At 46.9% G+C, this 15,208-nt stretch overlaps 6 protein-coding genes across 6 annotated transcripts; 4 read left to right on the top strand and 2 right to left on the bottom strand.

Moving 5' to 3' along the window:
• Positions 1-437: 437 nt before the first annotated feature.
• On the top strand, positions 438-1,716 carry EYB26_002910 (uncharacterized protein; the record flags this gene model as incomplete). Its single annotated transcript, XM_054262214.1, has 2 exons — positions 438-1,634; positions 1,687-1,716. 2 exons carry the CDS (start codon positions 438-440, stop codon positions 1,714-1,716), a joined length of 1,227 nt encoding a protein of 408 aa, XP_054118189.1.
• Positions 1,717-2,541: 825 nt separating this feature from the next.
• Positions 2,542-4,155, top strand: EYB26_002909 (uncharacterized protein; the record flags this gene model as incomplete). The annotated part of the gene is made up of 2 exons (XM_054262213.1): positions 2,542-2,953; positions 3,002-4,155. 2 exons carry the CDS (start codon positions 2,542-2,544, stop codon positions 4,153-4,155), a joined length of 1,566 nt encoding a protein of 521 aa, XP_054118188.1.
• Positions 4,156-4,608: 453 nt separating this feature from the next.
• EYB26_002908 (uncharacterized protein) lies at positions 4,609-5,690 on the top strand (the record flags this gene model as incomplete). Its single annotated transcript, XM_054262212.1, has 3 exons — positions 4,609-4,632; positions 4,698-5,362; positions 5,426-5,690. The coding sequence occupies 3 exons, from the start codon at positions 4,609-4,611 to the stop codon at positions 5,688-5,690; spliced, it is 954 nt and encodes a 317-aa protein (XP_054118187.1).
• A 222-nt stretch (positions 5,691-5,912) lies between these two features.
• EYB26_002907 (uncharacterized protein) lies at positions 5,913-7,556 on the bottom strand (the record flags this gene model as incomplete). Its single annotated transcript, XM_054262211.1, has 8 exons — positions 5,913-6,002; positions 6,058-6,135; positions 6,186-6,751; positions 6,807-6,911; positions 6,962-7,082; positions 7,140-7,286; positions 7,348-7,394; positions 7,538-7,556. 8 exons carry the CDS (start codon positions 7,554-7,556, stop codon positions 5,913-5,915), a joined length of 1,173 nt encoding a protein of 390 aa, XP_054118186.1.
• Positions 7,557-10,813: 3,257 nt separating this feature from the next.
• On the bottom strand, positions 10,814-12,243 carry EYB26_002906 (uncharacterized protein; the record flags this gene model as incomplete). Its single annotated transcript, XM_054262210.1, has 3 exons — positions 10,814-11,073; positions 11,132-11,865; positions 11,930-12,243. The coding sequence occupies 3 exons, from the start codon at positions 12,241-12,243 to the stop codon at positions 10,814-10,816; spliced, it is 1,308 nt and encodes a 435-aa protein (XP_054118185.1).
• A 980-nt stretch (positions 12,244-13,223) lies between these two features.
• On the top strand, positions 13,224-13,744 carry EYB26_002905 (uncharacterized protein; the record flags this gene model as incomplete). Its single annotated transcript, XM_054262209.1, has 3 exons — positions 13,224-13,508; positions 13,571-13,668; positions 13,723-13,744. 3 exons carry the CDS (start codon positions 13,224-13,226, stop codon positions 13,742-13,744), a joined length of 405 nt encoding a protein of 134 aa, XP_054118184.1.
• Between the last annotated feature and the right edge of the window lie 1,464 nt (positions 13,745-15,208).

The raw sequence follows: 15,208 nt of genomic DNA, 5'->3' as shown, positions 1-15,208 counted from the left end.
CGTATCGGCTGCACGTCAGATTTTGTAAGCGATGAAAAAAAGCCGAGGAACAACCAAGACTGACTCTGATTTCTATTCAAAGACTATACTTACGTCAATTGATGCTGAAACAGCGAAATCAAATCATAAGGCAAAAAGAAGAGAAAGAAAATAATGATCGGACGCTGATTCAGCATTGGATAATTGCTTTCATTAGTAATTTCTGGCGGATTCTTAGCAATGGACATCCAATCGGCCGGGATGGCGTTCCCCGCATAAAATTGAACGAAGACGGAGGGGCGCTGACATGAGAAATCAGTCATCCTTAGTTTCTTCCATACTACGATACTCTTGATGTTTATTCTGTCTGATTTATTCTGTTTTCTATGATTGCAATATATACCCTACCGGCCCCTCCTTTACTCTACACGCTCAATTGATATTTCGGCATCGCCACCATGGCGGAGAAATCTCCGTACATCGCTCCGCAACCACGACATCCGAATGCCTCCTTCGACGGTCTTGCGCTCAACGATACCGAATCCTCCTCCATACCAACAGAATCGCACGATATCACCAGTCACAGAAGCGTACTAGGCAGAGCATTAGCAAGCGAAAACACCAGCTCCAATGCCACCCCCGCTCTTCCCGAATCCATCATCTCGCCGGCCATCACACCACCCTCCACACCGGGAGGCACCATAATTCGCACTCAACAAGCCATTCATGACGCTCGAACTCACAAATATGTGCACAAGGCGCCCAAGTTGATGGAACGCTTGCCGAACGTAGAATGTATCGTTCGCGCACGAATCCCCACTACCACGGGTGCCGAGATGTTTCTCCACTTATATCAGAACGATGTCGATAATAAAGAGCATTTGGCGATTGTGTTTGGAAATAATATTCGATCGCGGAGTTTGGATCGTGTGCAGGAGGGGGAGACAGAGCTGGATAGGATGATTCGAGGTGCTTATGTTGGAAGACTACATCCTGGTCGAGTGAGCAGTCGATTTGATGACGAGGGTGGGTTGGAAGGAGAGGAAACGGATAAATCAAGAAAGACTCCCCAGGCTCCTCTCGTCAGAATTCATTCCGAGTGTTATACGGGTGAAACAGCTTGGTCTGCCCGATGCGATTGTGGAGAGCAATTGGATGAAGCGGCGCGGTTAATGTCGATGGCATCAGAATCGGCTTCCGAACTTAGGACCAGTGAAGATGGCCCAATTATCGAAAACACTGCTTCGCCGTCTTCTATCACAGCGCCGGCCTCAGAAAACGACGGCCCGGGAGGTGTCATTATCTACCTCCGACAGGAAGGTCGTGGAATCGGCCTGGGCGAGAAGCTCAAGGCATACAATTTACAGGATCTGGGCTCTGATACAGTCGAAGCCAACTTACTTTTACGCCATCCTGCAGATGCGCGCAGTTATGGCCTTGCTACTGCCATGCTGGTAGATTTGGGACTCGGTGCTGATGCATATCCGGAAGGTATCCGGCTGCTCACTAATAATCCAGATAAAGTTTTGGCCGTGGAAGGACCCAATAGAGAAGTTCGTGTCAAGGAACGAGTGGCTATGATACCGATTGCCTGGAGGACGGGCGGGCAGAAAGGTATAAGGAGTAGGGAAATAGAGGGATATTTGCAAACTAAGGTCAGTATCCACAACTTTCTCGAACGCAACACATTTGCTGATGTTCAGGCAGATTGGCAAAATGGGCCATATGATTCAATAGCGCAAAGCTTGCTTGTTGTATAGTTTAGACGATGTTCAATGGCGTCCGGTGCGGCGGGTGTAAATATATTGCATTGACTATCTGAGTATCTGTCCCCAGCAAAAACAGTACATATATTCCTATATTTCTCCATATCTCTCAATCATCAGAACAGACGATCTCGACATCTCGAGTGGATCGAGTATTACAGAGTACTACGTAGTAGATGGATGCTTGACTGCCAAGACCACCAAAAATCCCTCCCAGCCAACCAGCGTCCGCGATTGACAAAGGTAGAAAGAAAGCCAGCGCTTTGGCCGCTGTTCATTGACCTTCATTGTTTCTCGTGTACGATCGACTCTCCGTGATATACGCCTACAAAATCACGATTGATTGCTATCTACTCCATCTTGCTGCTAGCCTTCAATGCGAACCGGTGCCCCGTCAATTCAAACCCTCCCGGCTCTTCTTCGGTAACCAACTGCAGTGCACTGGTTGATGCGATCATAGACCTCGAGCTTGGCTCCCTCCCCCGCCGCGAAGTGAGCGCTTGGATCGGAAGCGCTTATTGACGAAGGCCCTTCTTTTATCGGTCAATTACTGTCCTTCGCCATAACGATCGACGGTCGTTTATTCCAGCACACCCCATTCGATTTCCCAGGTTCATGGAGACACATTAGAGAATGCGCCCGATGGGGTATGGGCCTCACATGATGCCAGTTTGAAGCGACATCTACCCAGGTCTAATAGCGCCATATGAATCATACTCGACGAATCTCTCAAAGGTTATCCAAGAAATCACGGAACTACAGTTCATCGCATTGATCGCCACCACGCAACAGAATCATGCAGTCGCCAAACGTCAAGCCCGAGCAAGCCTCGGCCGAATCTCTAGGGGGACTCAACCACACAATGGAACCGATTGACATGTCCAACCCTCATCACAACGGAAACGTGGTTGCAGGTACAAAACGCAAAATCAACAGCGCAAGCCCTCGTGGAGTGGCCAATTTGACTCCGGAGCAACTGGCCAGAAAACGTGCAAATGACCGCCAAGCACAACGAGCGATACGGGAGCGTACAAAGGCCCAGATCGAGGCATTAGAGCGGCGAGTGCATGAATTGACGTCGCAGCAGCCGTATCAGGATATTCAGAATTTGGCGTCAGAAAAAGAGAGGATTTTGAGAGAGAATCAAGATATCAAGCGCCGGTTGAGTGCTATGATGAATATCCTGCAGCCGCTGATGGAGAGAGATGGTACGCCTTTTGTCCACTTCATAGAAACGACACTGCTAACATGACTAGGCATGCCAACGACATCGCCAACGAACGCCCAGTTACCGACGACAACGGTACCATTGACCAACAACGCCGCAATAACACCAACGAATCCGGTGCCAATCCCGGCGGAAACGACGCATCCATCCCCATTTACAGATCGAAGTCACGACACGCCTATCAGCTTGGAATCTCATCAGTTGGATCACTCCTGGAACGAATCAATCGCAGGGAACGTGTCCCCTACCACTGTCGAACTTCAATGCGCACCTCGGCCGGATGCTGTGAGCGTAATGAGCATAATTACTAATCCGCAGCTGACAACTCAAGAGTTTGGCGAGAAACTCATTCTAAATTTTCTACTCGACAATCCTCGGCAGATCCCCAGGATTGGAGACATTCCGAAACTCTCCGCGGATCACAATCGCAGTCCTGACCCGCCCAAACTCGATTCTTCATTATCAACTGGAGCTGTGGCTAGCGCAGGTGCAGCAGCGGCAAACGATCATCGTCAAGCACACTTGATAGCTGTGCAAAATCTCAAACCTACCTGTGCCCTCGACTCCATATTTTTGGACTTTCTCAAAAATCGACGCGGTGAGTTGACGAGTGGCACTCAACAACGAATGGCCTACCCGAGTGTATCATCATTACTCAACCCCTCCGAGAACAGCACCTATTCCTACTCCATCAGCAAAGTGTTCAGCGACATCCTGCGCACATTTCCCGACATTTCCTCTCTCCCAGAACAAGTGGGCACTCTATACACCATGTTCCAAATCATGCGATGGCAGATCTACCCGACGCAAGAGAACTACGACCGGATTCCACACTGGCTCACGCCGCGACCCGCTCAATTATTCAACCCTCACCCAGCCTGGATGGATTACATCCTCTGGCCCAAAGTCCGTGACCGACTGTCCTACGCATACCGCGACTACCCCTTTGAAACTTGGTTTGTGCCTTATACACGTACGATATCATGTAACTGGCCGTATGAGCCCACGGACTGTCTATTACACAACACAGACTCGGATGAGTTGCTGATCAACCCGGTGTTTGAGCGACATATTCGAGACTTGAATAATTGGTCTGTGGGGACGGAGTTTGCAGAGGCGTTTCCGGCGCTGGTGGATGCGGTTAAGATTAAATCTGATGGGAGGAGGGCACGACCGTCTTAGTCTTTCTTCTTCAACTTTCTTGGTGTTTTTTTTTTTTAATTCCTTGAGTCCCTCCTGGCAGGAGGCCCACTGTTTATAACTTGGTTGGGTGGGTTTTTGTATAGTACGGTTTGTGTCTGGAACTCTGACTGCATTTGGAGCTATTTTCTAATATCTGTATAAATGTTCATCTACATTGTACCATTGTATTCAGCGGCCTATCTAAATGAAGAAGAAGAGATATATCGGCCGATATGATAACTTGATAAGATATGGAACTCCACTTGCCGAACTAAGTCGATTTCTTCTCTCGGGAATCACTTGCCTATCCCGGTATATTTATCTACATGCATCCTGGGGATATAGGATCTATTTTAGATTCATTTCATGTCTGGAGGAGTATATAAACCATAGTAGTCTCATTAAACACCAAGAATATCAGGATACGGCACATACAAGGTCAGAAAAGACAACATGGCAGCAACACAAATCGGCTGGGTACATCCATCCACTCCTTCGCGATTCATGAACATCATCTGAGCGCTCAACTAACAACATAACAGTATGGCCTCGGCTCAATGGGCCTCGCAATGGCAACCAACCTTCAACGCCATCTCTCCGCCAAACAAGGCCTGGCCCTGCTGTACTCAAACCGCACGCTCTCTCGCGGCGAGCCCCTTCAACAACTCGGCGCAGTCCCCCAGCCCAGTTTCAGCGACCTTGTCTCCAAATCAAGCATCATCTTCACCATGGTCTCCAACGACGCCGTTTTGGAGTCGTTAATCACCGATGTTATCAAAAGTGGGGAGTCCCTCGACTCCAAAATCTTCATTGATTGCTCAACCGTGCACCCTGCAACAATCACCTCCATCTCCTCCCAACTGTCATCTAAAAGTGCATCGTTCCTATGCGCCCCTGTATTTGGCGGAAACCCCGTCGCAACAGCCGGAAAACTAGTCTTTGCGCTTGCGGGTGCAACGCCTGAAGTTCGTCAAAACGTCATCAAGCCCTTGATTCAAGATGTAATGGGCCGGAAAGTGATTGACTGCGGCGAAGACCCAGCGAAATCCTCTCTGCTCAAGATTGCGGGGAATATTGTTACAGTCTCATTGATGGAGACGGTCGGTGAAGCGCAGGTTTTTGCGGAGAAGACGGGGTTGGGCACGGGGGCGATGGAGGAGTTGATTGATGAGGCTTTTGGGCCGATTGCGGGGGGTTACTCCAAACGGTACGCTCGTTTACCTTTCTTCACATTTAGGAATGTTGGCTGACATCTTTTTTCTTCTTCAAGATTAACGACAGGCGTCTATGCGCCTCCCCTGACATCGCGTCCAGGTTTCGGCGTCTCCCTCGCTATCAAGGACGCAAATCATGCACTCAGTATCGCCAAGGATAATGGCGTTGAGTTGCCCTCCGTCGAGTTGGCACGAAACAATATGTCCTCTGCTAGAGAGTATGGTGGTGAGTGTTTGGATAGTTCGTCTATGTATGGCATTTTGAGGCAAAAGGCCGGGTTGGCGTTTTGGAATGAGAAGAGTAGGCAGGGTGGAAAGTAACTTTTCGTATCTTTTTTGGGCTTGGTTTTTGGCGGATTGCATTTTGGTTATGGGTAGATAGATTATAGATATCCTTATTAGAAACGATTAAAATCAGATGAAATCGTGATTTTTATTTGATTGATTCTATGTACTAAACTAGGACGAATCGCCGCACATCTCCATTCAGCCTACGCTATATAACATCGACAACACGCAAGACACAAAACGAGAAAGACGCTTTTACTGCCTTGGTCCCAGTTTGTCCAGGGCTCGCACTCCTTCCTCTTGCCACTCGGCTTTGGTTACCCACATGTCTTCTTTGTCGGCGATCTATTATCATCGTATCAGTTCAGATATCTTGTCATTGAGGGGAAAGTAAACATACCAGGTTGGCTAAGACAGCACCACCAAGGAACACCATGTGTCTTCGTCGAGGTGGATCTTCGATGCGCACCTTAAATTTCTACCAGGCATTAGCTTCGGTGTACTACATTCTAGGATGGAGGGACTCACGTTCAACCGCTCAGGATTACCCTGCAACACCCTCGTCAACCACAACTGCTTCAATTCTTTCTCCAGCCGAGACGGGAGTCCCGGATACATTGAACTTCCACCACTAAGCACAATGGCCTTGTAAAGACTGCTGCGCACATCCATATCCGTACCCTGTATTGTGTTGAAGAGCAACTCTGCAATACCCGCCTGATCAACATCGACCAAATGAGGCTGGAACAGACACTCGGGAGCCTCAAATCGCTCACTGCCCACTCTGATAACGCGGCCGTCGGGCAGGGTATAAGACTCGACAAGAACCGTGGTATCTTCCGAGAGTCTCTGGTCGAGCTCCAGGTCATATGAAACGTAGCAAAGCTTTTCTTTGATTTGGCGCACAGTCTCGAAATCGGCGGTTCGGTTGAGTGCGTATCCACGACGGAGTAAAAGCGCAATCAGATTTCGCGTAACGTCTCGTCCAGCGACGTCGAGGCGGCGGATGTGGTGGTTCAAGACGGTGGATTCGAAGACGGGAACAATGTGAGTGACACCGTCGCCGGAGTCGACCACCACACCGCTACTGAGACCTGTCCAGTATTAGCCGGCTATTGTCATCTAATTGGATGGTGAGCAGCTAGCTACCTTGAGCATATAACGCAAGCACAGCCTGGATCGCAACATATACACCACCGAATCCGTAACCTTCAAGCATCACCTCGGCCATGGTCTGTCTGTTTTTGAGAGGGTCTAACTGTGTCAGCATATCATAGACAGGCTTCTCGAGGAACGGCACGCACTCATTGGTGGTTCTGTCAAGAGAATCTTCCGGCCCGTCGGATCAATCTTCATCTTGTCATAGAATGTGTAGTTCCATAGGTGTTGCATATCCTCCCATTTCTTGACGATACCATTCTCCATCTACCAAGAATTAGCATTATTCCCCATCCTTCTTCGTTCGGATTGCCTATCACATACAGGATAGCTAATCTGAAGCATCGATCGAGCCGCCGCAGCTTCATCTCCGCACATGATATCCTTGAGAACGATGTCGCTTTCTCCCTGTTCTTCGGATCGGAGGATAGGTCGTCCAACTATGCTGGGGAATTGAAACTCTGGGAAGTTCTTCACAGAATGTAAGTAAGGTCCTGCGCAACGATGAGGTGCGTGTCTGGGTGTAATATACCTGTGCGGCATATCCGACCTTGAGGAAACCGGTTCCTCCGTCGAGAACTATATTGAAACGGCAAATGTTAGCGCATTCTGTATCTGTGGTCGTAAAAGCCGAGCCACCTCGTGCATAGAGTGCTTGCACGAGGGCATTCGATGAGACGCAACGAAAGCGGGATCGCTGGATAAACAAGGCACCAACTTACCAATAGGCACCTTCGACATTGTGATTGCGTTGTGCTATGGCAAGCCGATTTCAAGGGGAGTATGAGATATATTATTGTAGAATTAACATCAACAATGCACAAGCTCAAATAATGCAATCGTCTTGTGATGCTCTACTGTAGGGGAAGTTGTGGTCTAGGCGGGGAACCGTCAAGTCGGAGAGCAGCCGTTCAGTCCAGAGAGAGTGACGATGTGTCCACCCAATGAGGCTTAGCTGCTATTTACTCCACATGCCACAAAGCTTTCCAATTGTGTCATAGCCTCCTAAATCAACACAACCGTCAGGGCAAGATGGCCGAGCGGTCTAAGGCGCTAGTTTTAGGCACCAATCATGTTGATTGTTGTTAATTTTCACTAGTCCGAAAGGGCGTGGGTTCGAATCCCACTCTTGTCAAATGTTCTCTTTTTGCAATCTCTTTTTTTTTTAATTTTTTATTAGTTGGGAGAGAGAGAGACACACACACGATGATGGATGGATGGATGATGATGCAACAGTTATTTTAGAACTTACTAACTACTACTACATACGTGTCTACATTGAGGGCTTGCTAGGCCCAACCGTTTAGTTTGAAAGATATCAAATGGTACACTATGTATATATATATATATATATCAACCCTCCCTGTTCCTCCTCTCTCCCTATCCTGCTCCTGATCCGTTGTACGTCATGTTAGTGACGGTTGTCATGGATCGGTCAGTGTATATATATATATGGTTTCGTGCATATATACTTTTGTTGCGCGAGAAATGGCACCCGCTAATGCTCACATCGGATTCCTGATATTTTATGTTTCTCGGTGTCGAATCGGATGACAGTTTCTATATGGGGTTACATCTGCAAGGGTTCTTCTATAGACTCTTCAGCCACATCCCAGCCCTAAAATGTCAGGATTCTCGTTCCTTAATTTGGCCTACTTCTTCCTCATATTTTTTACACATGGGGTTTCTCATTGATTCGAGAACCTGTGACAGCCATACACGGCTTAGGCCTTCGTCCTGGAAACTCCCGTCAATATCCTTTGTTTACGGGACATACCTGAATCTCTGTACGTAACTAGATAGTATTGGAAGGAGATATCCGGAGCATGAGGATATGAGCTCACGTGCCTGTTGCCTATATATATGGCTCCAGTGCTCAACTCAATCCTAGTCTTCTATTCTCCTCTCCATGCTTAGTTTTCTCGTCGACCGCTACCCAATAAGATATATTGGCCTGGGCACTTTCACAAACCGATATATATAGATCACGAACCCCAGGCCCCCCACATTACTGCTTTGGGCTTGGAATCATTCCATCGAAAGACTTAAGTGCTCCCTATCGATAATAACTAGACGGTAATGCAGATAGACATGCACTCAATTTCATCGGGCCTAGAGTTTGAAAGTACCCGGTCTTACTCGTTTCTTGATACGAACAACTGCTAATGGTGCAACTTTCATATTTTCCGTCTTCGTATGGTAGTTACATACACCAGTATGGACTTAGATTTCAAACAAACACACTGAATATGCTTCAGTCTATCCCGTATCTCGTTATTCCAAATTCGACAAACCGAATGCTTCTTCTAGTAACCATAATTGAATCCGAAATAGCAGTCAGAGCACTGGGGGGCGGCGAGTTGGAGGATCCTTTCTAAGAATAGTCATTAAGAGTGCTCGAGAGAAAAGAATGACATTAAACGCATCTTCAACCCCTCCAGCACCCTACTTCCCGAAGAATAGATATCCATTCGTCTTGCTCTATTGCAAGTGATACATAGCGAGCCTTTTTGCTCGTGTACCATTCGCTCATAGTACCAGTTTTGAGACGCTCTTCATGAACTAGCTAGCCTACAAGAAGCATACGAAAAGAGAGAGCTTCTCACAATAAGGCGCAGTTTGCATTCTGCTGAATAAAGCACTCTTTTTGCAGACTGATAACAAGGCAAGATGGCCGAGCGGTCTAAGGCGCTAGCTTAAGGTGGCCAACCAGATAATCATCTGGTTGATCTTCGCTAGTCCGAAAGGGCGTGGGTTCGAATCCCACTCTTGTCATCCAATTCTTTTTTACTCAGTCTTGCATAAAACCAAGAAGGATGGATAGATCCTGCCATAGGTAGTAAACACAACGCCAGCCTTATTTTGCTGTTATGGCACAGGCATATATATAATTTATTTTTTAATTTCGCTAGAGGTGGTGGCAAGCTAAGGAGATCCCGCTGCGCACCAGGGCACCATGCACAGGAATCAGACCTTGCCTAGGGCCACCTTCCGTGGGATTAGGTTTTTGGCAGACTGAACGAGGCCCGGGGACCGGGGTGCCCAATCAATAGGGGGCTTGCCTAGTTAGTGAAGATGTTGGCTGATGTCGTGTTCATTTTGCCATTGGTTTTTATTTGCTCCAAACAGATATTCTCGACAACAGGTCAAAAAAAGCATTGTAGAGACGTGGCGCGCTTGAACCGCCGATTGTATGTAGTACATGCTCCTGTTCACATACTGCTGCAACTTTGCAGGGCAAAAACAAAAATGTAACCCAAAAAAGAGATATGTTGTGACAAGAGTGGGATTCGAACCCACGCCCTTTCGGAATGCGATTCGCCAATATACATTGTATAAATACGCTGTATATAGCCTGAACACACCGCCTTAGACCGCTCGGCCATCTTGCCATAAAGGGCAAATTCTGACTTTCCATCCAAGTCGCTTAGTATCAATATAGGAGATTTTATGTTGACATCGAAAGCACTCTAGATGTTTATTCGGCATGAAGAACGAAACTCCATAATATATGGTATGAAAGATATCGAGCGCTACCTGTCATATTCGGGCTACATTCCACGCCCAGAAATAATAGGTCACGTCCTCTGAGTCGATCACACATCAACTCATTCATGTCCCCCGATTGACCTTTGAATTGTTCGAGCAATGGCTTCTTGATCCCATTTTCTGAAGGCTAAATACATAGACCTCTCACCGTCGTGAAGCTGTTTTAACAAAATATCCTCCGTACAAAAAAGAGCATGAAACAGCTTGAGATTTAATACGCCAACAATTAGATCAGGAGCAACGAGGAAAAAAAAAGGCAGAGAAGTAATTGGACGGAGCACACAGCATGATCAAGAGATAGCAATAACAATAAAATATCTAAGGATGGATGGATGTATGTATGTACAAGAAATGACTAACCAGATAAATCGCCCCTAAGAATGACTAACCTATGCGTTACATACGACAACCTCTAACCTCTAACCGGAGGAATAAAGGAAGAGAAACAATTACTCGTCGCTATCGGAATCAGGACCGTCCTCTGCGAAACGGCGCCTCCTCTCCTCATCAAGTTCTCGGTACGTGCTATAACTTAGCAACAAAAAGGCAGCAATAATTAAAACGCCGCCTGAAACAGCGGCAGCGGACAGGGGCTTTCCAGTTCGTAGCCAGTCCACGATGGCAACCAGGAAGATAGTCAATAGCGCTGCTACAGACGAGAGTACCGGCGAAGTCAATGAAATCAGAACCAGGAAGGAGCCGGAGAATGCTAGAAACGAAATGTTAGCAACCGTCCACGACGTCATAGAGCGCTAAAGGAAACATACTAGCATTTGCAATAACAGAAATCAGAAGCATCCAGGCGGCTTCACCAGTAGGCCAGCGGAATGTTTCTAGTCCCGTCCAATGCAATATAGGCAGAGGGAACCACAAGACCAGCAAAGTGAACGTCCCAATCAAGCTTCCCACTGTATTCGCAAAGATCATGCTTCGTCCAGGACTGGTGCCTTCCGGAGGACATGCCAGTTTCTTATATAGCACCTCGTATAATCCGTACAACACACTTCCAACCCCAATGACAATATTGCCCAGTGTACGAGAATCGGCTGAGCCACTGCTCTCGCCCGCCTCTGAACCAGAATCTCCGTATGCAACGACCAACACGCCAACAATGGCCACCAAGACAGAAAAAATCTTATCGAAACGAAGTTTATCTTTCAATAGCGGAACAGAGAATGCATAAGCAAAAAACGCCGAGCAATTGTATATAGCCGTCAAATCGCTAGCTGTCGTCATATTCACGGCAACATACCAGGAACCACCGGCAATGGTCAAGGCAGTGGTGATAAAAGCTGTGGTCTTCAGCATATAAGGGACCGGTGATCGATGATCGTCTCGGGTGGTGAGATGCAGGTCCTGCCGCTCCACCATCTGGGCTGTTGTGCGCAGTAGGAATACATGTCTTCGCCAGAAAGCGTCCCATGATAGTTTTCGTTTCTGGATTCGCAGGATCAGGAGCTGCATTGGCCATAGTAATGACCAGGAGCCGTGGGTAAGATATCTAGACCACAACATATATAGTTAGTTGAGAGGAACAACCGCCTAGAATGAATGGGATGACATACAACATGCAATATGGCTTATCCCAGTGAAGCTCATGTTGAATATACACCGCCGTCTCTGTCTGAACCACAAAACTGATCAAACTCAACAGCAGAAAGCCCGAAGCTAGCATATATTTCCGACGAGTTAGATTCTTGTCTTCGATATCCGGTGTGCGACTGCGAAAGGTCGATCTGCGAGACATATGCGGTCTTTCAAGTAATCGTTCATGGGATTCGGCAAAGGTATTGGTTTCCCGTCGCGGTCCATTTTCTTTTAGGAGCGGCTGTTGCGAATGTGCATCGTTCGGCCGGTGGAAAGGTGAGCGGAAAGGCATCGTTCCGATATCGACGACGTCGTCGTCCTCTTCCGAGACATTGAAGTCGTTGGGGTCTGGATGTTGATGTTGATGTTGATCTTGAAGAAAATCTTCTTGCACTCCAACCTCGTCGGTAGGCCTCGACAGGCGTGTGTCTGCTGGAAGTGAAGCCACAATGACGGTTCACCGAATAGATAAACAAATCAGCAACCAGTGGTAACTTGGTAAGCCACGATGTTCAATGAGTGGCCACTCCAGCGGTAGAAGCGGGGCGTGTTCAGATAGTGTTGTAGCGACAGTGGGCGTGACCGGTTATGTAACTCATGTAATATAGTTAGTTAACTAGTTAGTAAACCAACTATGTGGAAGACGTATTGATCAAGGTTCAAGGGTGTGTCCGAGTCATCTGCAGTAGCGAGATAAGTGAATGGATTTCATATGCCAGTCTGGCTGGTATGTTGGTATCAAGGGACGCTAAGGATGGAACCAGGCGGAGCTGATCTGGCCGCGTGCAATGTGTTCGGTGTTCACGGGTTTCAACTCGACGACATCGAGTCAATGCGACAGCAAGAGACAAGACAATAATGGTTCAGGGGAATTCTTGAAGAGAAGTAATGATAATTGCAGCAAAGCATCAACGATTAGGTAAAATACACAATGGAGATGATTCAGCCACTGCCTACTCCGATCCAATTGTTCAATCCGGGGGGACCCAGGGCTACCAATCAAAGAAGATAAAAACAGCCGATGGGTCCTGCCGATCTTGCCCTTGGTTCTGATTGATCACGTGACTTTAAAGCCTGAGGCCACCAACCATCGTATCTTTGGCAGACAAAAGTATCACGGCAACTTCCTATGCCTATTTCTACAACTCATATGTACAACGACATCTGCTGAAAAGTCCTAGCAGGTTTTCTTCAAGGAAGGAAAGATGGTTTCGCTCATTTAATCAGGTCGTTATTCTTCAATATTGAACATCGACATAAGGATCAAAGACAATGCCCAGCGACGAGTACGCCGCCATCAGCGGTGGCGGAAAACTGAAACTAAAAGGCTCCAAAGTCAAAGATGGTCGGATAGACAAGACGAAAAAGAAGAAAAAGAAGGCCGAGCCAGAAGGAGCTACAGCAACGACTGGGAAAGAAGCAGAAGAAGAAGCCCTAGACGGGCCGAATGACGCTATCGACAAGAAGTTGGATGAGGAGTTATCGGATTCGGGCGAGAAGAGAGTCGTATTCAAGACTGAGGCAGAGAGGAAACATGAAGAGCAACGAAAGAAGAGGGTGTGTATTCTTCTTAATTTACCCCTGAATAACATAAAAAACAGCGATCTAAGAGGCAACAGTTAAACGACAGACTGCGCCGGGAAGGCGTCAAAACACACAAGGAACGAGTGGAGGAATTGAATCGATATCTGAGTACGCTCAGTGAGCATCACGACATGTATGTTATCTTTTTATCTCCTTCCAAGGGCCTTACTGATATGTTCCATTTTAGGCCAAAAATCGGACCAGGATAACACCCTTTCTCGGTTATCGATTTTGCTTTTCTTTGTCTGGGTATTTCTAGCTTTCTGATCCTGAAGAATCGATCTACATACGCAATAACCACGTCGGGAGTGTATACTGATGACATCTTAAAATTTAAATAAAATTTATTTGGAACCACTTGAATTACAATTCAAAATATCTAACTGAGCCATGATAATAATAGAAACATCGTGGAAAGTACGTCGTTCGACAGCCACTGACGACAAGGATCTATCTCAGTTTAAGTTAGCCGGAAGTGATTGGACGGCAGAGAGAAGCGGGTTCATCCCATCTCCGTAGATCTTCCCTGCGTTTATTCAGTACTCAATTGTGAGGTTTAGTTAATGAAGTGCTTAGATGAATTAGCTAGTTATATAGTACATTGTTTTCATAATTGATGAGTTGGATGGTTTGAAGCGGGTCTTTGGGATGAAATCATGACTTTGGTACTAGTTATAGATAAAGGGTGAGTCATACATAGTGGCTGTACAGTCTACGATAAGCCGCGATACATGTAACTATACAACAGAAGAGACAGTTCGATAATAGATGGTTTATGTATAGATTCAATATATATATTATCTGACAACCATTTCAAAATCGCTGATAAATCTTCAATAACCCTGTACAATGACCACTGAAAAGTGTCGATCGTGTGATTCAGTTCCTGTGACCCGAAACCCAACCAGACAACCGTTGTGACTTTGCCAGTATTATCCAAAATAGAAGAGATATCTATAGATCATAAGGCGGCAGGTAGATAGAGCGACAGCTGTCGAACTAGCCCAAGGATCCCAAACCAGACCTAGCCGTATAGCTCAAAAAGGGGGGATAACGCCGTAGAACGCCATGCAAAAGAAGCTCGCAAATCGCAGAGAGAAGTAATAAAAAAAATCCGGGTATTCGCATACGATAGCCGAATCGCATCGCTAATTCCGAATGAATTCAAATGAAGAGAAGGAAAAAAGGGTTAAACGCCCTTGATGACGGTCGTTCGCTCGCTGTTGAGTTTATCTGCGTTTCGGGCATGTGACTCCTTCTTGCAGTCTTCCAAGCCGCTGCAGGCGTGCGATTCTAGCATGCGGTGCTTATCGCAGAAATGACCATTGCAGAATGTGCAGTCGCCGATGATGCGTTGAGCTGCATTCTTGCACTCCTTGAAGTTGCAACGGGGTTTGCGGGCAGCCATGATGTTATGTTGGTTCGGGAGATTCGCAGGGAGTCGCAGCGAGAGGGAGGAGAGGATGGGTGGGTTGGATTTGTGGATGATAGTAAGGGCAAAAAAAAAAAAAAAAACTCTTCTAATTTAGAGAGTGGAATGCATATAAGGATGGGTGGCGATGTTGGAGTGCCAAAGAAGGAAGAAGGAAGATAGCGTATGTTGGATGAAGCTTTCGGGGATGTGTCCGATAACGGCCGAGATAACGACAATCAGTCTAGCACGGGTGATTCAC

Source organism: Talaromyces marneffei, chromosome 2, assembly GCF_009556855.1.
Source record: "Talaromyces marneffei chromosome 2, complete sequence".
Classification (NCBI taxonomy): Eukaryota; Fungi; Ascomycota; class Eurotiomycetes; order Eurotiales; family Trichocomaceae; genus Talaromyces; species Talaromyces marneffei.
The sequence above is the reverse complement of the archived record's forward strand: the minus strand, read 5'-3'. Positions and strand labels throughout refer to the sequence as shown.